General features: G+C 46.0%; 1 protein-coding gene across 5 annotated transcripts in view; it reads left to right on the top strand.

Annotated features, from left to right (window-relative positions):
• Positions 1 to 22,092, top strand: part of LARGE1 (LARGE xylosyl- and glucuronyltransferase 1) — a 548,747-nt gene that overhangs the window by 259,122 nt on the left and 267,533 nt on the right. For all 5 annotated transcript variants that reach the window (XM_070600561.1, XM_070600564.1, XM_070600563.1 and 2 more), the window contains one exon: positions 12,046 to 12,169. In XM_070600561.1, the coding sequence (XP_070456662.1) occupies positions 12,046 to 12,169 (124 nt within the window). The remainder of the gene's footprint in view (positions 1 to 12,045; positions 12,170 to 22,092) is intronic.

Below are 22,092 nucleotides of genomic sequence, written 5' to 3'. Positions count from 1 at the left end.
TATTAATAAAATAATAATAGTGGTGCTGGATGCTTCTTTTGGCTTTCACTGTTAATTACAGTAATTAGATTTATTTTTCCAGACAAGATTTTCAGCAAATTTTTATTTAAGGCTGGCTTTGCTACATCAAATCAATTTTACTCCTGCACTATGCCTGTGACAGTGGGTACACTATATTTTAAAAGATAGTAAAAGAGGGATATGAACGCTGTCATACACTGATGCTGGGACTGAAAATTGCTGTAATCTTTTGGAAAGAAAGTTCAAAGTATTCTGCATGAGACCTTGACCCTATGTAACTAGTTTAAGGACTCTTATCTTAAAGGGATAATCTTAGCTACAGAAAAAGCTTTTACAAAACATTACTTATAATCATAAAAATTGGTATAATTCTTAGAAACAGGAAGACTAAATAATGGAACGTCCTCTTATAGCAAACTGTCTTCTTGGTTGGTTTTAAAAAGTATGTCATAACGTGGACAAATGGTGTTTTATGATATAAAATAAGTGATAGTGCAATGCAAAAAGTATGCATAATATCATTCTTCTGTATAAACAGAGGCACATATGTGTCACATGCCTATGGATACACACATACATGGTCGAAATACAGTGGAGGTGAAAGACTAGCAGAAAATAAATTTTAAAGTGGCATTTTTGCATGTCGTGTTGGGGGTGGTTGAGAGAAAAGTGATCTTGCTTTCATTTTTCTCTTTACCTATCCTTTTGGTCATCTCATTATGCAACCTCTATGGTGAAGAAAAAAGGTGGATGAGAAAAAAATAAATACAGGGTATGTGTGAGTGAAGGTCTCCCTGCTAGAAAATAGCACAATATGTGTCTGTGTCACTTAGATGGAAGGATGTTTACAGAAAAATTTGGGGCATGTTTGTAACTCCAATCCTAATTGCAAATAAACTGGGAAATATGGCTGCTTTTCTGGGAAACTGAGCTTTTAGTGAGCAGAAAAAAGTATGTTTATTTAGTAACTAAGTGTTTACCTCCTGGGCAGCAAGGTAGACCAGCTTGTAAAAATGTAAGGGTTGTCCCTTAGGGTGATCTGCTTACTCTCACACTCTGCAACCCTGTTGGTGGGAAGAAGCTGGGTGGTCTTCCTTACTTTGCATATCAAACAACTGTTTTGTTTCTGTGGGTTTTTTTTGAGGAAGATTGGTCCTGAGCTAACATCTATTGCCAGTCTTCCTCTTTTTGCTTGAAGAAGATGGTCCCTGAGCTAACATCTATGACAGTCTCCCTCTGTTTTATATGTGGGATGCTGCCACAGCATGGCTTGACGAGTGGTGTTTAGGTCCGTGCCCAGGATCTGAACCTGTGGACCCCAGGCCACTGAAGGTGGAGTGCACGAACTTAACCACTATGCCACTGGGCCAGCCCCCAGCTGGGTTTTTTTTCAACTTCACTTGTGCCCCTGAAGAACGTGGAGGATAAAATAGCATATTGGTGACTGTATCTGCCTTGAATTGTCATCTTGCTTCTTCAGGCTTAAACTTATTATAGAAGCAGATTGTGAAGAAAGGAACCCAGAATTTAAATCAAACAGAGAAACGGGAGCAGGTTCTGATTCTGGTCTTGCCATCTGTGAGCTGGGTGACCCTAGGCAAGTCATGATACTTCTTAGAGCTTTGGCGTGTTGCCCAACCTCACCTAAAGCCCTGTTTTGAATATCAAGAGAGAGAATCTATGTGAAATGTTTTTGTATAGTATTTATTTTACACTTACAAATGCAGTTCTCACTCAGCATCAGGCTCTCTTCTGTGTTTTACAGATATTAATGCATTTAATGCCCATGTGACCCCACGAGGTGGGTACCGTTATTATCTCCATCTTACAGACAATGAAACTGAGGATGAATGTGTTGAGTCATGGCTCATGGTCACAAAGAGGATGGGCAGGGCTGGGTTTGAACCCAGTCAATTTAGCTGCAGAATCTGAGCTCTTAACTAAAAACAAAGTTACCATTTGGAGTATCATTATTCTCATTTTTATCTTTAATCATCATTTTGGGGGACCACGCAGACATTGTTATCATTACTGTGATCTATATAATCATCTTCATCCCATGCCAGGGCTGTATTTTTGAGGTGCTGAATAAGGCCTGGACATTAGCATTCTAGTAAGACTTAAGAAAATAGCATGGAAAAAGAAAAGAAAAAAAACGATAACTATATGAGGTGATAGATATATTAATTAGCTTGATTGTGGTGATTATTTCACAGCGTCTAGCTATATAAAAACATCACCTTAAATGTTTATTATATGTTTAATGTACACCTTAAATATACAATTTTTTTGTCAATTCTACCTCAAAGCTGGGGGGAAGAAAAGAAACTAGCATAGACCTGTAGAATCTGTGCACAGGTAAGAGATCTGTGCTATTTGGTCCTGCACGTATATGTGAAACCAAAGAGAACTAATTCTTGTGGTTCAGATGCCAGGTGTCACACAGGCCTTTGTATTTGAACTTCATCCCAACCCAGTACAGTAGATGCCATTGTCCCCACAAATGGATGAGGAAACTGAGGCTCGGAGAGGTCAAATAGCTTGTTCAAGGTCACAGGGGAGTAAGTGATGTTCCTGGGTTTCCAGCTCTAGCAAAGCCTGGAATCCGCGCTGCTTTTACTACACCACGAGGCCTTTTGATTTTTCTGGAAAGTTGCTCTGTTCTTCTCCCATGGAGAGCTTTTCTGACATGATACTGACTTGTCTTTCAATTTACCCCCGTTGTCAAGGCCACTTGTCCTCCCTCAAACCAAGAACTCACACTGACAAACCCTCATTCTGGCTGCTCTGTTTTTCTGCAATGAGTTCTGTTAAATCTCTGAGTGTAACAGAGTCCCTGAGCCTTCGAGTTGCTGTCACAGGCTCGTTCTTTTTCTAAAATTGCAATTCCGTTATAAACTTAATAATTAAGGATTATTTCAGCTCAGGTGTCCCTGTATATTTTAATAAAAACAGACCCTGGATTGCCTTGTAGGGACCGTGCCACATTCTAGACAAAATAAGAAAGGAGAGGCAGGGAGAAAGCTGGGGTTTAATCATCTCTGCCTCTTTGTATTACCATATTTATTGCATCCCAACCTGGAACAGGGGAGCAGTTAAGGAAACCAGAGGCAGCAGGAGTGTTGCTCATTACGAGCCAAGTCTGCAGGCTCTGCTGAAGCTGAAGCATATACTGGCTTTCTCTTTGCTGTGAGAGTGTGATTGGGTCTGAATATTGAACAGGCCTAATGTCTGTGTTGTTTGAAACCAGGCAAGCTATGTGAGGGACCTGTTGTGTATGGAGATGTGGACCCAAGCCAGCCTGTTCAGGTGGAAGCCTTTTCTCATAGACTTAAAGCATGTTCCCAAAATGCATAAACTTGTGACTGGTATAAAAAACTATTTTAGGGAACCGGGCCCGGTGGCTGAGTGGCTGGGTTCATGTGTTCCGCTTCAGCGGCCCAGGGTTCGCCAGTTCGGATTCTGGGTGCCGACCTACACACCGCTCGTCAAGCTGTGCTGTGGCAGCATCCCACAGGGAAGAACTAGAAGAACCTACAACTAGAATGTACAAGTATGTACTGGGGCTTTGGGGAGGAAAAGAAAAAAAAGACTATTTTAGATGTTGTACAGATATAAAATTAAATAACATTGGATCATATATGGAGAAAATTATTCCTTTTGTGATTCTTAATGAGGTCTTGCTATCTTCCGTTGGTGACATTCCCTTTGGTGAGCTATGTCCTGAACATCTGTCTACCTCTTGCTAATTTCCCTCTGAAATAAAAGAGAATAGGATGGAGGTTCCTCACCTTTGGCTGATTTTGGAATTTGCAGAGCCTCTCATTAAAACCATTTCTTACCTTCCTGAATGCAAATCAGAGAAGTCACACATGGAGAATGAAATCTGACCTTTATTGCCGTTAGTCCTGAGTTGTAGGATGTTCTTTTAGAGGTGGGTACAATCGGGCTCTCGTTTTTGTCCCCGTGAACTGGATTTACTTTCTGGTCAGAGGCCCACTTGGACAATTGCAGGCCTTTCCCACGTGGGCAAACCATTTACTGTACAACAGAGCTCTCCAAGAAAGAATCCCAGAAACAGCTGAGCAGACCAGGCCTAATTCTTTCTCCCAAACTCGTAGGTCAGAACGTCACTCACCATCTCCGGCAAACCAGTAAGTTTTGGGATGTCATTCACGTACCATAAAATTCAGTCTGTAAAAGTATACAATTTGGTGGTTTTTAGTATATTCACAGAGTTGTGCAGCCGTCACCAGTATCTAATGTTAGACTCTCTTCAGCATCTCAAGAAGAAACCCCCATACCCATTAGCAGTCACTCCACATTTCCCCCTTCCTTTATCCCCTAGCAACTGCTAGTCTACTTCCTGTTTCTTTGGATTTGTTTATTCTGAACATTTCGTGTATAGTCACGTGTCACTTAACGACAGGGATGCGTTCTGAGAATTGCATCATTAGGTGGTTTCGTGGTTGTGTGAACATCATAGTGTACTTACACAAACGTAAATGATCTAGCCTACTACACCTCTAGGCTTTATGGTAGTAATCTTATGGGGCCACTGTTGTATATGGGGTCCGCCATTGACCTAAATGTCTTTATGTGGTGCATGAGTATAAATGGAATTGTATACTGTTTGGTCTTTTGTGACGGGCTTCCTTCACTTAGGATAATGTTTCAAGGTTCATTCATGTTGTATTATGTGCCAATACTTCATTCCTTTTCGTTGCTCAGTAATATTCCATTGTATGGATATTCCACATTTTGGTCATCTGTTCATCAGTTGGTAGCCACTTGGGTTGTTACTACTTCTTGACTATTATGAATAATTCTACTATATAGGTTTGTATACAAGCTTTGTGTGGACATACGTTCTCATATGTTTTTTATATATAACTAGGAGTGGAATTGCTCAGTAACTCAGCAGTAGTAACTCTGCTTAATTTTTTGAGAAACTGTTTCCCAAAGCAGCTACAGCCATTTTAAAATTCCACAAGTAACAAATGAGGGTTCCAGTAGCTCCACATCCTCACCAACACTTGTCGTTGTCTGTCTTTTTTATTTTAGCCATTTTCATGGGTATGAAGCAATGTCTCATGGGTGACTAATAATAAAGATGTTGCGCTTCTTTTCTTATGCTTATTGGCCATTTGTATATCTTGTTTGAGAAATGGCTGTTCAAATCTTTTACTCAGTTTTTACTCAGCTTACTTCTTTGTATTGTTTGAGTTGTAAAGATCTTTATATATAATGGCTACAAGTCTCTTATCAGACATATGCTTTGCATATATTTTCTTCTGTTCTGGGCTTATCTTTTTCACTTTCTTGATGGTGTCCTTTGAAGCACAAAAATTTTTAATTTTGATGAAGATCAGCTTACCTGTTTTTTCTCTCATTGTTTATGCTTTACTGTCATATCTAAGAAACCATTGCCTAAGCCAATGTTAAAAGATTTACTCCTACATTTTCTTCGAGGTGGCTTTTCACCTAGCTTCCAGGTAATTATGTCAAGCTGTGAGGGCATTTGGATCTCTTTGGTAATTATTCCTTTGTCCATTTATTCGTTCTTTCAATAAACAGTTACTGGATGGTTATATCTACAAGGAACTGTTATAAATCTGGGAATAAGATATTAACAACACGCAGCTCCCAGTGCCAAGACTCCATCCAGCAGGGAACAGAGAAGTGAATAGTCAGTGGATTATTACAGACATCTAAGTTTTGAGCCCTGAATTCAGTGGGAGGTATGAAGAAAGGCATGTGGCCCAGGGGAATGGCTTCCTCAGAGCCGTGGTGTCTAAATTGAGAACAGAAGGCTGGAAGCAGTTAGCCAGCAGTGTGTGGGTGGTGGAGGAAGAGACGACAGCATGAACACAAGCCTGCAGGAGAGCATGGCTACTCCTGGCACTGCACCCATGGCCAGGCACTTTCTAAGCACTGGGGTTGTTGAGAGTAAACAGGAGAGCAGCTCCTTTGTGAAACTAGAGCACCTCCGCCCTAGACAGCTCACATTCTAGTGGAGACTGGGAGATAGACCTGCAGATGACTATGGGGATTTCCAGTTCTAGTAAGTGCTGGGAAGAAACCAAACAGGGCAATGGGGCAGGGAGCGATGGGGGAGAGAGAGGGGCACTTGGGATGGGGCGACCACGGAGGTCCTCCCTGAGGAGGTGACACTTGAGTTTACTCCTGAAGGAGGAGCAGGAGCTGATCCCATGCAAGCCTGGGGAAGAGAATGACTGGAGGGCAGGGTTTGAGGAGGGAGTGGGCAGACATGAGCCTGGAAAGGTGGACGAGGTGAGATCCTGGAAGGTCCTCTTAGCCCCATGCCGGAGGCTGGATTTCATACGTTTTACAGCAGGGGACTGTGTGTTCATTTGGTGAGAGCACAGGGTTTCCAGGATGGAGGGTTGGAGAGAGCAAGCTCAGAGACAGAGGAATAGATTCATGAGCTATCACTGAAGGTCAGATAGGGTAATAGTTAAAATTTACAAAGTCCTTACTGCCTGCAAGTCACTGTTCTAAGTGCTTCGGTCCATCTGACACCAACTATGAGGTAAGAGCTGTTATTATAAACTCCGTTTTACAGATTAAGGAACTGAGACTCAGAGATTAAGAAGCCTGACTGTGGTCACATCATTAGTTTGTGACAGACCAAAGTAAGAAGCCAGACAGTTTGGCTTCAGGGACCCAGCTCCTAACCATTAAGCTAATCTGCCTCTGAGGACTTGCCACTGATTGGGTGTGTGGGATGTGGCAGGCAAGGAGCCTAGATGATGCTCCCATTTCTAGCTTGTGAGGATGGAGAAGTGCAGCTTTCACCTACGTGGGGAATTCAGGAGGACGGGCGTGTCTAAGGGGCCAAGAGGACAGAATGAGCCCCTGCTTCATATCCCAGGCATTGTTTCAGGGGCTTGGCTGCACGACTCTGTGTCCCCATGGAGCTTACAGTCTTGAGGAGAGACAGGTACTAAGCACACGCTCCAAAATAGTCACTTGGTGTGTTAGAGTGGTTGTATTTGGGGCCGTCTTGATTCTGAGGGGTATGAAGGTGGGACCATCTGCTTGGTAGCTGGATTTACAAGTTAAAGCAAAAGGGACATGTTCTGGCTCAGACAGAAGCTCCAAGAAAAGTGGTCTGGATGATGTTTTCAGGTGCTTTCCCTGTGGCCACCGAGAGGTGCAGGTGACGAGACCCACATTCTCATGATGGTACGGAGGGCACCGCACTAGCAGGGCCCCTCTGCGCATTCCGTCTCCGGAGAATGAGACTCGAGCCGCTGCCTGGTTAGCCTGTATTCGATTGCTGAGACAGTGTGGGCACCTGCCAGGGACTCAGTGGTCTCCTGGGCTGGGGCCCTCATGTCCTCTGAGTAAGTGTTTTCATAGTCTTCGAATGAGGGAGACAAATGAGGCACTGACCCCTTTGACAATGCAAACACCTAGTCTTGCCCTAAAGATGAGCTGAGTTTCTTTCTGCATTTACTCTTCCTACTGGAGAGACTTTAAATGGACCAGAGGAAGAACATGCAGGGGGAATGCCTCATAGGAATGCTTGCGGCATCCTCCTCCAAGAGCCTGTTCTCTCACCCACGCTGGTCCATCTTCCCCTCTGTAACCAGATTAACCTCCTGAATTGCAGCTTTGATCTGCTGCCTGCCGAGCGCCCCCAACCTTGTCTGGCTCTCTTTCTCTGAGAGAATGAAATCACGTTCTTAGGAATTCACACACTCTGGCCCAGCCTGCCGTTAGGACTTTCTCTCTCTTTTTCTTTTTATCCTCCCTACTCCTGGAATACAATAGGTGTCCATGTAAATGTTGTATGATCCACCCAAATAAGACTATTATTCTTTCACGGACATGCTGTGTACTTTCCCTCCTGTTTCTTTCCTTATTCTCTTGCATCCTGCAGAATGCCTTTCTCTATCCTCCACCTTTTCCCACCCAAAGGTTCAGTTTAATTGCCACAAAGTCCATGGAAACTTCTTGATTCTCCACTAGTGAGAAGTGGTCTCTTCCATCCTCACACCCCTGTAACTTTCATGCTCCTCCTTGAAGAGCCATCCCATACGGTCCTGGAGGTTGTGCACCATCCAACTGTAAGGTACCTTTCACTTACTGTCTCTGTCAGTCTATTCAAATGGCTCCCTGGGAGGTATGCCATTCCCAAACTTTGCAGTTGCGTGTGGCATCCCAGTGTTCTGGCACACCGTGTTCGAACATTTATCTGGTTGTTTGTATTCTTTCTTTCTCTGTCTCCACCAGGTTGATAGCTGCCTAAAGAGAGGACTCTGAGCTCATGCATTGCCTAAAGCCCTATTATTCTCACATTTACTTGCTGCTTGGTAGCTCTTGGTTGGATGTTTATCTGTTCACCTCTTTTGTTTTTGTCTGTGGATGGAGGAACTAATTGAAAATACTTTATTTGAAAAGTGGTGCAAAAGCAGTAGAGAAAATAACAGTTTCCTAAGTTAATGTTGGTAATAGTTGTCTTAGTCTGTTTGGGCTGTTATAACAAAATACCGCAGACTGGGTGGCTCATAAGCAACAGAAATGTATCTCTCATGCTTCTGGAGGCTGGGAGTCCAAGATCATGGCACCTGCGTGGTCAGGTTCTGGTGGGGCCTGCTCGCTGTCTGCAGACTGCTGACTTCTCGCCATGCCCTCACATGGGGGGAGAGGGAGGGCTCTCTCTCTGGAGCCCCTTTTATAAAGGCACAAATCCCTTTCAGGAGGACTCTGCCCTCACAACCTAAACATCTCCTGAAGGCCCCACCTCCTGATACCATCACCTTAGGGGTTAGGATTCAGTATATTAACGGGGGTGGCAGGGGTACAAACATACAGACCATACCAATAGTTAACATATGTTGAAATCTTACCACACCAGGAAATTTACTAAGCACTTTGTATATATCATTTAATTCTCACAATTACCCCATGTAACATTGCTTACTTGCCATTATTGTTCCTGTTTTAAGATGAAAAAATTGAAGCCTAGAGAGATGAAGTGACTTGCTTATAGTCACTCAGTAATTCAGCCAGGCTTCCAACCCAGACCTTCTGGAGCGGAGCCCCAACTCGGAACAATTGATGTGCAGTGTGCCATCGACTGTTTTTATCGTATGGTGAGGTTAACAGTGACACAGGAGGGGCGTGGCTTTCTTTTTCTGTCCCACAAGTGTTTGTTGAGCACCCGTGATGTGCGAGCCTCTCTGCTAGGCACTGGGGATGGAGATGAATAGAGGGTTCCTGTCCTCGGGGGCCTCACAGGGGAGACAGGGAGTCAGGTGTTTGAATATGTATCACAATGCCATGCTGTAAATGTTAGATTCACTTTTCATCTGAGATGCTGAGTTGGCAGGAAAAGGGACAAGGACGGGCGCAAAGAAGATTTCCAGGAGGAGATGACTTCAAAAGGGAATTTTGAAGGGTGGATGGGAACTCACGGGCCCTCCAAGTAGGGGGAGAGTAGTCCATGGAGAGGGAACAGCACAAGCAAAGATGCAGACATGTGGAAAGCATGATGTGTTGGAGCAAATATAAGTAGCTTGATCTGTTTGGTATTGTCACTCCACACCATCGTACCATCCCTCCACTGTAGATAAAAATGCAAGCTGGTAATTATGCAGGCTTACCTTTATCCATTCTCGATACGTGAGACTCCATTGTGGCTCCTGTGAGGAAGGTGGTTGTGCCAACACTGAGGGATATATGGACCCTCTGTGACTTTGACTCGGTGCCTCTGCCTTAGCCTTCAGGCAGATCACTGGCCAATAAACAAATACCATCACCTCCTCACACCACCAATCATCACGCAGGCCTACTGGCAGCTTCCTAGAGCGAAGCTTCTTATAGGGCAGACATGCCCCTTCCCCCGGGTGTAGGTGGTTTAATGGGAGCATTTGCAGTGTTCAGGCAGTGGGTCCCCTGGAGAAGTTGTGCCGTGCTGATTGCTTCTTCGATTCATTTATTCAGTTTATCAGCCTTGAGCACCTGTTATGTTTCTGGCAGGTTAGCCTTGGATGATAACTTCCTTCATTTTTAGACTCATCCATCCAGCTCCACCTGGCTTTGCCACCCTCACCCTAAGCTTGGTACACCCAGTCCCAAACCCATCTTCTTTCTCCAGTATGCCTTCTTGTATCTCCCATCCGGGAGACATCACCACCAACCCAGGAATCCCAGTGTAATCCTCTGCTGCTTCCTCTCATTTCCCCCATACCTAAGATCTCTTCTCCTGAAATCCCTTTGGATTCATTCTCCTTGTTGCTCCTCCTCAGACACTGTCTTAAATAGATTCTCTTTTCACATTCTGGTCTAATCTCCTAAATGATGTGTCCACCTTTATTCCCCTTATCTGTCCGCTCTCCATCACCCACCATCCATTCAATTCGCTTATTGAACTCCTACTATGTTCCAGGCACTAGGCTAGATCCTGGGGCTATCCATCTGAATATAGCTGGCATGACCCTTGACCTCCCTGAGCTCACAGTCAAGTGGGGATGGGGACAAGTAAACAGGCGATCACAACCTGAAGATGGGTGCATGGTGCTGAGATATTGTCTGTTAGGAAGGGCCCCTGACCTAGTCATGGGCCGTCAGGAAAGGACTAGGAGCAAATGGTGATGGCCCTCAGAACTGAAGTCTGGGTAAGAGAGAACCACGTGCTGAATGGGAAGTGTGAAGGGAGAGGGAGGAAGAAGGAGAGGGCAAGACCGTGAGATTCACGAGAGCAGGGATGGTGTGTCTTCCTCACCACCGTGTCCCCAGCATCCTGCTCTTCTCCTGGCAGGTAGTAGGTGTGCAATAAGTATTTGTCGAATGAGCATGTCCAAGATGGTTTCCTGCAGAGCAAACTGAATATGCAAAGGCCCAGGTAGAGAGAGCATGGCGCATGAGAGATGTGTGTCTAGAACTTAGGACAGGGCTGGGGAGTGACAGCACAGGAGGCTGAGAGCTCAGAGCCAGGTCATATTGGTCCCCCATGTCTCCCTGATGAAGTCCAGACTGTTTAGCTGGGCATTCATTGCTCTGCTTCCTGTGTGCTCTCATCTCTCTCCTCCTCTGCTCTAACCTTAGAGACCCTGCTAACCACTTCCTCCCCCCACCACACTCTCAACACACTCTGGGCTTGGGCCATAGTCCCTTATGATTCTCCCTGGATTGGGTCCCCTCTCCCTTTGACTGCGGTCAAAGTCGTCTTTATCCTATAGGGCACTGCTGCCTGAACTTGTCCACATCCCTCTGACTCATCAGAATTAGCCCTTCTTTTTCTTTACTCCCATGGAACTTTGTGTCCTGTTGTCATCATCACACTGTCATGTTCCCCTTCAGGTGTATGTTTGATTGTGGATCGCCTCTCTAAATCGTACGAGCTCCTTGAGGTTAGAGGGAACAAGTCATTTTCTTCTTTAGATTTCCCAGAGGTGCTGAATGGTTGCGATCGCCTGTTTACTTGTCCCCATCCCCACTTGACTGTGAGCTCAGGGAGGTCAAGGGTATTACAATGTATGTTGGTATTTTTACTAGCACAATAGTATTTATGATAGCACCTCTTCTGGATTGAACTATTGCTTTGTGCCTGGCAGTCCCTCAGAAGGGCATATCTGCTATTTATTATTATCCCAGCTGTGTTTATTATTGACATGTGTTATACATCGCACATATTATCTCATCCACTCGACACGGCAGCCTGGGGAGGAGATTTCCTCACTGTTTTGGGGAGTGAAGCAACAGCGGTGCAGAGGTGTGGCGGTTCGCTTGAATGGTGTCACCAACGACTCTACCCTGTCTGGTCCTCAGTTGTCACCTCTGAGATGCCGAGTTTGGGGGATAGGTCTTCCTTCTCTCCTTTTCTGCTCTGACATCCTCACCAGTCAGCACTGGTTTAATAACAGGCCTGATTTACTTTCACAAGGGCTGTTAGAAACTGGCCGCACGTGGCGAATTGATAAGAGCGCTTTTGCGGCTGGAATTCAAAGGCCTGCCTTCTCCTCCTGACCCTCGTGCTTCTCCTTCCCGCAGGCGGAACCCTCTGCACTTCCACCTCATCGCCGACTCCATCGCGGAGCAGATCCTGGCGACGCTCTTCCAGACCTGGATGGTGCCCGCCGTGCGTGTGGACTTCTACAACGCAGATGAGCTCAAGGTACAGGCGGGAGGGAGGGGCGCCTCCCAGGTCCCTCAAGATGGAAGCTCTTCTTGTTCATGGTTTGGTAGACTGCAGCCTTGGCAGCCATCTCAGCTCCCAAGTGGAAATGCCCAGGGTGTGACTGAGGTGGTTTGCCACCTGAATCTGATTTTGTCATCAAGAGCAGTCAAGCGACCACTCCTTTAGCACAGTAATGCATGTTGGTCTGTGCAGCTCTGGCCACCAAGGCTTTTCTGTAGAAGCTGGAGGCCATTAGCTTCCTATGTATCTGAAAGAGGTTTGTGGTACTACTATCTAGAGAATTCCGTCACCCAGTGAAATTTGAGTTCATGTTCTGTCATTCACTGGTCATAAGACACAGAGGAAATACCTATACCTTTACTGGGTTTCTTTTCTCATCAGTAGAAAAGGGATTGTAATACTAACCTCATGGGGTAATTAAGAGGCTGAAATTGGAGCATGTATGTGAATGTGCTTTCAAAGACTGTGCTGAATAAATATTAAGGATTACGATGTACTGGAGAGTTTCAACCAAATGAGACTGATTTGGTGATGTCACTCCCTTGCTTAAAATCCTTCTGCAGCGCCACTTTGCCTGCATCAAGATTGAGATTCACAGTCTGATTAAGAAGTCCTGAATGTTCTCGCTCTTGATTCTTCTTCCAGTCTCATCTGTTGTCATTCCTGCAAATCCACCCTCTCACTTAGCTCTAGGAAAGTGCCTTTGGTTCTCTCTGCCCTCTCTCCTATATTTGAGTATTTGCGTATGCGATTCCTTCTATCTGACGTGCCCTTCCGCTTAGCTTGTCACAAGTTTGCTCATCCTTCAGAACTCAGCTGCACTGCCACCTCCTCTGACAGCCTTCCCTGACTTCTCGAGGAAGGAGGAAGACATTTTTTATTCACTTGCCTGTCTACTACTTTAGTATAGAACCTTCTTAATGGGGACGGGGGCCGCATCCTAGTCTTTACTGTATTTCTGGTGCATCATTGGTACCCTGGAATGCTTGTGGATCTAACAAATTGCTGTTATTAGAGGAACATGTAACTTTGCAGTTACACGTTGATGCTGTTTGCAGTCACCTTGGGAAGCACTAAACACCTAGGTGAGGCTGATTCTAGCAAATTGCTTGTTCCCAACCTCATAAAGCCATTAGCTTTTCATTTTAGAGCCATAACATGTTAAATAGATCACAGACATGCTGGCTGGAGTTTCTGATTTGTCCCATATTTCAGGCTCTGAGGTTGATGGAGATGTTCAGAATTTAGCGTTCGGGGATGTTGTGGTAATTTGTGTGCCATTTGAATCTCTTCTGAGCTAAAATTGATTAACACTCTTAAAAAGGGAAAAACAGGGAGATTCTTCCAAGATGGCGCCGTGAGTAGTCCTCTTTGTCTCTCGCCCTTCGAGTCTACAATTATTTGGACACTTATCGCTTGACAAAGGATATCCAGACAGCATCTCAGGACGTCTGAGACACCCACGCGACTATACATCGGAAGGCGGACGGACTTTCCTCCGGGAGGATGTGGAAATAGGTGAAAACTCTCCGACCCCGACGGGCAGCCTAGTACCCGCAAACGGCTTTCTTCCAACGGACGCCCCCAGAGGATCCACACACATCTAGGGCAGGAGCGAGAACACAACGGAGGAGCGACGGTGGAAACAGGTGACCAGAACCCTACTTAAACCCCCCGCAATTACTCCTAAACGCAGAGGGAAACTTTGGAGTTGCACACCTGAGCCCGCGGGGAGAGTCTCTCCCCGCCACTGGCGGGGAGACCCGGCCTGGTGCTCGGGGCGCCCGGAGGGTCCCAGAGAGAGACACGGTGGGCACGGAGGTCTCCCAGCTGCCGTTGCCCGCCCCGTGGGACTAGGGATTGCCGGAGATCTCGGAGAGGACCGGGGCGGGGGATCTTTCAAAGGCGGGTCCGGCGACCCGGTGGGGAAGCGCCGGAGCTCCGCCAGGCAGCAGACAAAACTCTCTGTCTGCCGGTAGCAGAGGGGCCACGCTGAGCATTCAGAGCTCCCGGCAGAGGCCCGGACAGAAGCCCAGAGGGCGGGGCGACCCCCAGCTGCCGTTGCCCGCCCCGTGGGACTAGGGATTGCCGGAGATCTCGGAGAGGACCGGGGCGGGGGAATTTTCAAAGGCCGGATCGGCGACCCGGAGGGGAAGTGCCGGAGCTCCCCCAGGCAGCAGACAAAACTCTCTGTCTGCCGGTAGCAGAGGGGCTACGCTGAGCACTCAGGGCTCTCGGCAGAAGCCCGGACAGAAGCCCAGAGGGCGGGGCGACCCCCAGCTGCCGTTGCCCGCCCCGTGGGACTAGGGATTGCCGGAGATCTCGGAGAGGACCGGGGCGGGGGAACTTTCAAAGGCGGGTCCGGCGATCCGGTGGAGAAGCGCCGGAGCTCCGCCCGGGCAGCAGACAAAACTCTCTGTCTGCCGGTAGCAGAGGGGCCACGCTGAGCATTCAGAGCTCCCGGCAGAGGCCCGGACAGAAGCCCAGAGGGCGGGGCGACCCCCAGCTGCCGTTGCCCGCCCCGTGGGACTAGGGATTGCCGGAGATCTCGGAGAGGACCGGGGCGGGGGAACTTTCAGGGGCGGGTCCGGCGATCCGGTGGAGAAGCGCCGGAGCTCCGCCCGGGCAGCAGACAAAACTCTCTGTCTGCCGGTAGCAGAGGGGCCACGCTGAGCATTCAGAGCTCCCGGCAGAGGCCCGGACAGAAGCCCAGAGGGCGGGGCGACCCCCAGCTGCCGTTGCCCGCCCCGTGGGACTAGGGATTGCCGGAGATCTCGGAGAGGACCGGGGCGGGGGAATTTTCAAAGGCCGGATCGGCGACCCGGAGGGGAAGTGCCGGAGCTCCCCCAGGCAGCAGACAAAACTCTCTGTCTGCCGGTAGCAGAGGGGCTACGCTGAGCACTCAGGGCTCTCGGCAGAAGCCCGGACAGAAGCCCAGAGGGCGGGGCGACCCCCAGCTGCCGTTGCCCGCCCCGTGGGACTAGGGATTGCCGGAGATCTCGGAGAGGACCGGGGCGGGGGAACTTTCAAAGGCGGGTCCGGCGATCCGGTGGAGAAGCGCCGGAGCTCCGCCCGGGCAGCAGACAAAACTCTCTGTCTGCCGGTAGCAGAGGGGCCACGCTGAGCATTCAGAGCTCCCGGCAGAGGCCCGGACAGAAGCCCAGAGGGCGGGGCGACCCCCAGCTGCCGTTGCCCGCCCCGTGGGACTAGGGATTGCCGGAGATCTCGGAGAGGACCGGGGCGGGGGAACTTTCAGGGGCGGGTCCGGCGATCCGGTGGAGAAGCGCCGGAGCTCCGCCCGGGCAGCAGACAAAACTCTCTGTCTGCCGGTAGCAGAGGGGCCACGCTGAGCATTCAGAGCTCCCGGCAGAGGCCCGGACAGAAGCCCAGAGGGCGGGGCGACCCCCAGCTGCCGTTGCCCGCCCCGTGGGACTAGGGATTGCCGGAGATCTCGGAGAGGACCGGGGCGGGGGAACTTTCAGGGGCGGGTCCGGCGATCCGGTGGAGAAGCGCCGGAGCTCCGCCCGGGCAGCAGACAAAACTCTCTGTCTGCCGGTAGCAGAGGGGCCACGCTGAGCATTCAGAGCTCCCGGCAGAGGCCCGGAGAGAAGCCCAGAGGGCGGGGCGACCCCCAGCTGCCGTTGCCCACCAGGTGAGGCTAGGGATTGCCGGAGATCTCGGAGAGGACTGGGGCTGGAGAGAGTTCCAGAGACCCAGCTTAGTAGCCTAGGGGGAAACCCTACAGGCTCACAGAAGCCTTAGGGAAAGCCTCTGCACAGCACCAGTAGAAGGCACCCAGCCGCCAGCCACAAGGCTGGAAGACCCCAGGGCAAAAGCAGCATAGCTAGGTGTACTAACCACAGACTGTAGAAGATGCCAATAGCTCTCCTGCGACCCATAGAGGACAAGTGAGATTTGGTGGGTGCCGACAGCAACCGAGCGACAAATAAAAGTGATCCCACCCCTGGCCGCTGGAAAAGCCCATAACACCGTTGCAGACCCCAAGGAGAGAGCGCATCTAGGTGGGCAACAACAGTAGGCACCTGCAGTCTGAAGCCCCCCGTGACGGCCCCCACGGCAGAGGAGGGAATCCAAAGGGCCACTGTGGCTACGAAGAGGGGCCCAGGCCCAGTTAGCAACTACGGACAGGGTTCCTGGTTGGTGAAGTATAAACAGCTGCTCCCCCCACTGCAGCAGCTGAAACAAGTGAAAGGAGCAACTAAACTCTATCTCCATGCGGAGGCACAAATCAACATCATCAAGCAATATGAAAAAATACATCAAATCTCCAGAACAGAAAGAAAGTAACAAATACACAGAAAACAATCCCAAAGAAAATGAGATATATAACCTAAATGATGATGACTTCAAAACAGCCATCATTAAAATACTCACTGAGTTAAGAGAGAATTCTGACCGACAACTCAACGAGTTCAGGAGCTATGTCACAAAAGAGTTTGATACGATAAAGAAGAACCAAACAGAAATACTGGAAATGAAGAACACAATAGAGGAGATTAAGAAAAATCTAGATGCTCTGAACAGTAGGGCCGATAATATGGAGGAAAGAATTAGCAATTTGGAAGATGGCAATATAGAATTGTTGCAGGCAGAGGAGGAGAGAGAAGCAAGACTTAAAAGAAATGAAGAAACTCTCCGAGAATTATCAGACACAATTAGGAGATGCAACGTAAGGATTATAGGTATACCAGAGGGAGAAGAGAAGGAGAAAGGGGCAGAAAACCTATTCAAAGAAATAATGGCTGAGAACTTCCCAAATCTGGTGAGGGAGATGGATCTTCAGGTGACAGAAGCCAATAGATCTCCAAACTTTATCAATGCAAGAAGACCAACTCCACGGCATATAGTAGTGAAGCTAGCAAAAGTCAACGACAAGGAGAAAATATTAAGGACAGCCAGGCAAAAGAAACTAACCTACAAAGGAACCCCCATCAGGCTATCAGCAGATTTCTCAGCAGAAACTTTACAGGCTAGAAGAGAGTGGAATGATATATTCAAAAATCTGAAGGACAAAAACCTACAGCCGAGAATTCTCTACCCAGCGAAAATATCCTTCAAATACGATGGAGAAATAAAAACTTTCCCAGATAAACAAAAATTAAGGGAGTTCATTGCCACAAAACCTCCTCTTCAGGAAATCCTCAGGAAAACCCTCATTCCTGAAAAATCCAAAAAAGGAAAGGGACTACAAAACCAAGAGCAGAGGAGATAAGTAGAAGGACAACAACAGAGAGTAGCAGCTCTACATCAGAACAGATTAAACCATGGGACGAGAAACAAAGGAAACTGAAGAAAACCGGAAAACAAGACACAAAATGGTAGTGGTAGGCCACCACGTCTCAATAATCACTCTAAATGTAAACGGATTGAACTCCCCAATCAAAAGACACAGAGTGGCAGGATGGATCAAAGAACAAGATCCAACAATATGCTGCCTCCAGGAAACACACCTCAGCCCCAAAGACAAACACAGACTCAGAGTGAAGGGATGGAGAACAATACTCCAAGCTAATAATGAACAAAAGAAAGCAGGTGTCGCTATACTAATATCAGACAAGGTAGATTTCAAAGCAAAACAGATAAAGAAAGACAAAGAGGGACAGTATATAATGATAAAAGGGACTCTCCACCAAGAAGACATAACACTTATAAATATATACGCACCCAACACAGGAGCACCAAAATTTGTAAAGCAACTCTTAATAGAACTAAAAGAAGACATCAACAACAATACAATAATAGTAGGGGACCTCAACACACCATTAACACCAATGGACAGAACATCCAGACAGAAAATCAACAAGGAAATAATAGAATTAAATGAAAAATTAGACCAGATGGACTTAATAGATATATATAGAACACTTCATCCAAAAACAGCAGGTTACACATTCTTCTCAAGTGCACATGGAACATTCTCAAGGATTGACCATATTTTGGGAACCAAAGCAAACATCAATAAATACAAGAGAGTTGAAATAATATCAAGCATCTTTTCTGATCATAACGCTATTAAACTAGAAATCAACTACAAGAAAAAAGCAGAGAAAGGTGCAAAAATGTGGAGACTAAACAACACGCTTCTCAACAAACAATGGATCATTGAAGAAATTAAAGAAGAAATCAAATATTATCTGGAGACAAATGAAAATGAGAACACGACATACCAAATCATTTGGGATGCAGCAAAAGCAGTCCTAAGAGGGAAATTCATCGCAATACAGGCTCACCTCACTAAACAAGAAAAAGCTCACGTAAGCAACCTCAAACGACACCTAACAGAACTAGAAAAAGAAGAACAAACAAGGCCCAGAGTCAGTAGAAGGAGGGAAATAATAAAAATAAGAGCAGAAATAAACGATATTGAAACAAAAAAGACAATAGAAAGGATCAATGAAACAAAGAGTTGGTTCTTCGAAAGAATTAACAAAATTGACAAACCCCTAGCCAGACTCACCAAGAAAAGAAGAGAGAAATCGCAAATTAATAAAATCAGGAATGACAGAGGAGAAATCACAACAGATACCAATGAAATACAAGAGATCATAAGAGAATACTATGAAAAACTATATGCCAACAAATTGAACAACCTGGAAGAAATGGACAAATTCCTAGACTCCTACAATCTCCCCAAACTGAATCAGGAAGAAATGGAGAATCTGAATAGACCAATCACAAGTAAGGAAATAGAAACGGTAATCAAAAACCTCCCCAAAAACAAGAGTCCAGGACCAGATGGCTTCTCTGGAGAATTCTACCAAACATTCAAAGAAGACTTAATACCTATTCTCCTCAAACTGTTCCAGAAAATTGAGAAAGATGGAGAACTCCCTAACACATTCTATGAAGCCAACATCACTCTGATCCCCAAACCTGACAAGGACAACACAAAGAAGGAGAACTACAGGCCGATATCACTGATGAACATAGATGCAAAAATCCTCAACAAAATTTTGGCAAACCGATTACAGCAATACATCAAAAAGATTATACACCATGATCAAGTGGGCTTTATACCAGGGACACAGGGATGGTTCAACATCCGCAAGTCAATCAACGTGATACACTACATTAACAAAATGAAAACCAAAAACCACATGATCATCTCAATAGATGCAGAGAAAGCATTCGACAAGATCCAACACCCATTTATGATAAAAACCCTCAGTAAAATGGGTATAGAAGGAAAGTACCTCAACATAATAAAGGCCATATATGATAGACCCACAGCCAACATCATACTCAATGGACAAAAGCTGAAAGCCATCCCTCTGAGGACAGGAACAAGACAAGGGTGCCCACTTTCACCACTCCTATTCAACATAGTTCTGGAGGTGCTGGCCAGAGCAATTCGGCAGGAAAAAGAAATAAAAGGAATCCAAATAGGTAACGAAGAAGTAAAACTCTCGTTGTTTGCAGACGACATGATCTTATACATAGAAAACCCCAAAGAATCCACAGAAAAACTATTAGAAATAATCAACAACTACAGCAAAGTAGCAGGGTATAAAATTAACGTGCATAAATCAGTAGCATTTCTATACACTAACAATAAACTAACAGAAAAAGAACTCAAGAACTCTATCCCATTCACAATAGCAACGAAAAGAATAAAATACCTTGGGATAAACTTAACCAAGGAAGTGAAGGATCTATACAATGAAAACTACAAGACTCTCTTGAAAGAAATAGGCGATGACATAAAGAGATGGAAAGACATCCCTTGCACATGGATCGGAAGAATAAACATAGTTAAAATGTCCATACTACCTAAAGCAATATACAGATTCAATGCTATCCCAATCAGAATCCCAAGAACATTCTTCACAGAAATTGAACAAACAATCCTAAAATTCATATGGGGCAACAAAAGACCGCGAATTGCTAAAGCAATCCTGAGCAAGAAAAACAAAGCCGGCGGAATCACAATCCCCGATTTCAAAACATACTACAAAGCTACAGTGATCAAAACAGCATGGTACTGGTACAAAAACAGGTCCACAGATCAATGGAACAGAATTGAAAGCCCAGAGATAAAACCACACATCTATGGACAGCTAATCTTCGACAAAGGAGCAGAGGGCCTACAATGGAGAAAAGAAAGTCTCTTCAACAAATGGTGCTGGGAAAACTGGACAGCCACATGCAAAAGATTGAAAATTGACCATTCTTTTTCTCCACACACCAAAATAAACTCAAAATGGATCAAAGACCTAAAGATTAGGCCTGAGACAATAAGTCTTTTGGAAGAGAATATAGGCAGTACACTCTTTGACATCAGTTTCAAAAGAATCTTTTCGGACACTGTAACTCCTCAGTTGAGGGAAACAATAGAAAGAATAAACAAATGGGACTTCATCAGACTAAAGAGCTTCTTCAAGGCAAGGGAAAACAGGATTGAAACAAAAAAACAGCTCACTAATTGGGAAAAAATATTTACAAGCCACTTATCCGACAAAGGGTTAATCTCCATAATATACAAAGAACTCACACTGCTTAACAACAATAAAACAAACAACCCGATCAAAAAATGGGCAGAGGACATGAACAGACATTTCTCAAAAGAAGATATGAATATGGCCAATAGACACATGAAAAGATGTTCATCATCGCTAATCATCAGGGAAATGCAAATCAAAACTACACTAAGATATCACCTTACCCCCGTTAGATTGGCAAAAACATCCAAAACCAAGAACGACAAATGTTGGAGGGGTTGTGGAGAAAGAGGAACCCTCATACACTGTTGGTGGGAATGCAAACTGGTACAGCCACTATGGAAAACAGTATGGAGATTTCTCAAAAAGTTAAAAATAGAAATACCCTATGACCCAGCCATCCCATTACTGGGTATCTATCCTAAGAACCTGATATCAGATATCTCAAGAGTCCGTTGCACCCCTATGTTCATTGCAGCATTATTTACAATAGCCAAGACGTGGAACCAGCCTACATGCCCAGAAACTAATGATTGGATAAAGAAGATGTGGTATATATACACAATGGAATACTACTCAGCCATAAAAAAAGACGAAATTGGCCCATTCACAACAATGTGGATGGACCTCGAGGGTATTATGTTAAGCGAAATAAGTCAGTCAGAGAAAGACGAACTCTATATGACTCCACTCATAGGTGGAAATTAGTATATTGAGAAGGAGATCTGATTGGTGGTTACAAGGGAAAAGGGGGGGTGGGGGGAGGGCACAAAGGGGGAAGTGGTGTACCCACAACATGACTAACAAAAATGTACAACTGAAATCTCACAAGGTTGTAATCTATCATAACATTAATAAAAAAAAAATTAAAAAAAAAAAAAAAAAAAAAAAAAAGGGAAAAACAAAATTTAGCAAATTGCTGTGCTAATTAAGGTGAAAGCAAGCCACTCTGTCTCCCAGGGTCTCAGCGCCAACGCCGTGGGGAAAAGCAGTGGTGGGGAAGGGCAGCATCTGGCGCAGAAGGAAGCTTCTGCTACCTCCTTCATCATCCTCCTTTCTTTTGGCAGCCGTGTGCTGTGTCCCTGGCGAGCCCGTGCCCTCTGCTTTTTAAGAGAAGTCAAAGTGGTTGCACAAACCCCAAGTTCATATCCTGGCTTGCCACTGGAAAAACTATCGGATTTGGGTTCTGAGCCTTGGCTCTCTCAGCTGTCAGATGTGGGACAGTGCCAGCCACCAAGGCAGGGATCAAATAAGATAACTCCCGGGAAGGCCTGGCCCTGCCTGAAATGCATCAGTCTTGGAAATACCCCATTCCCTTTGCAGCCAAGGCAACATGGTATTACAGTGCTCCTGAGTGCATGGCCTGTTACGAAGTCCATGGAGAGGTGGGAGGTTGAAGGAGTAAGGCACTAGGGGCTGTAATCTACTCCTTGAACCCCA

The sequence above is a fragment of the Equus przewalskii genome, chromosome 29 (genome assembly GCF_037783145.1).
Source record: "Equus przewalskii isolate Varuska chromosome 29, EquPr2, whole genome shotgun sequence".
NCBI lineage: Eukaryota > Metazoa > Chordata > Mammalia > Perissodactyla > Equidae > Equus > Equus przewalskii.
This window is presented reverse-complemented; position numbering and strand designations above follow the sequence as displayed.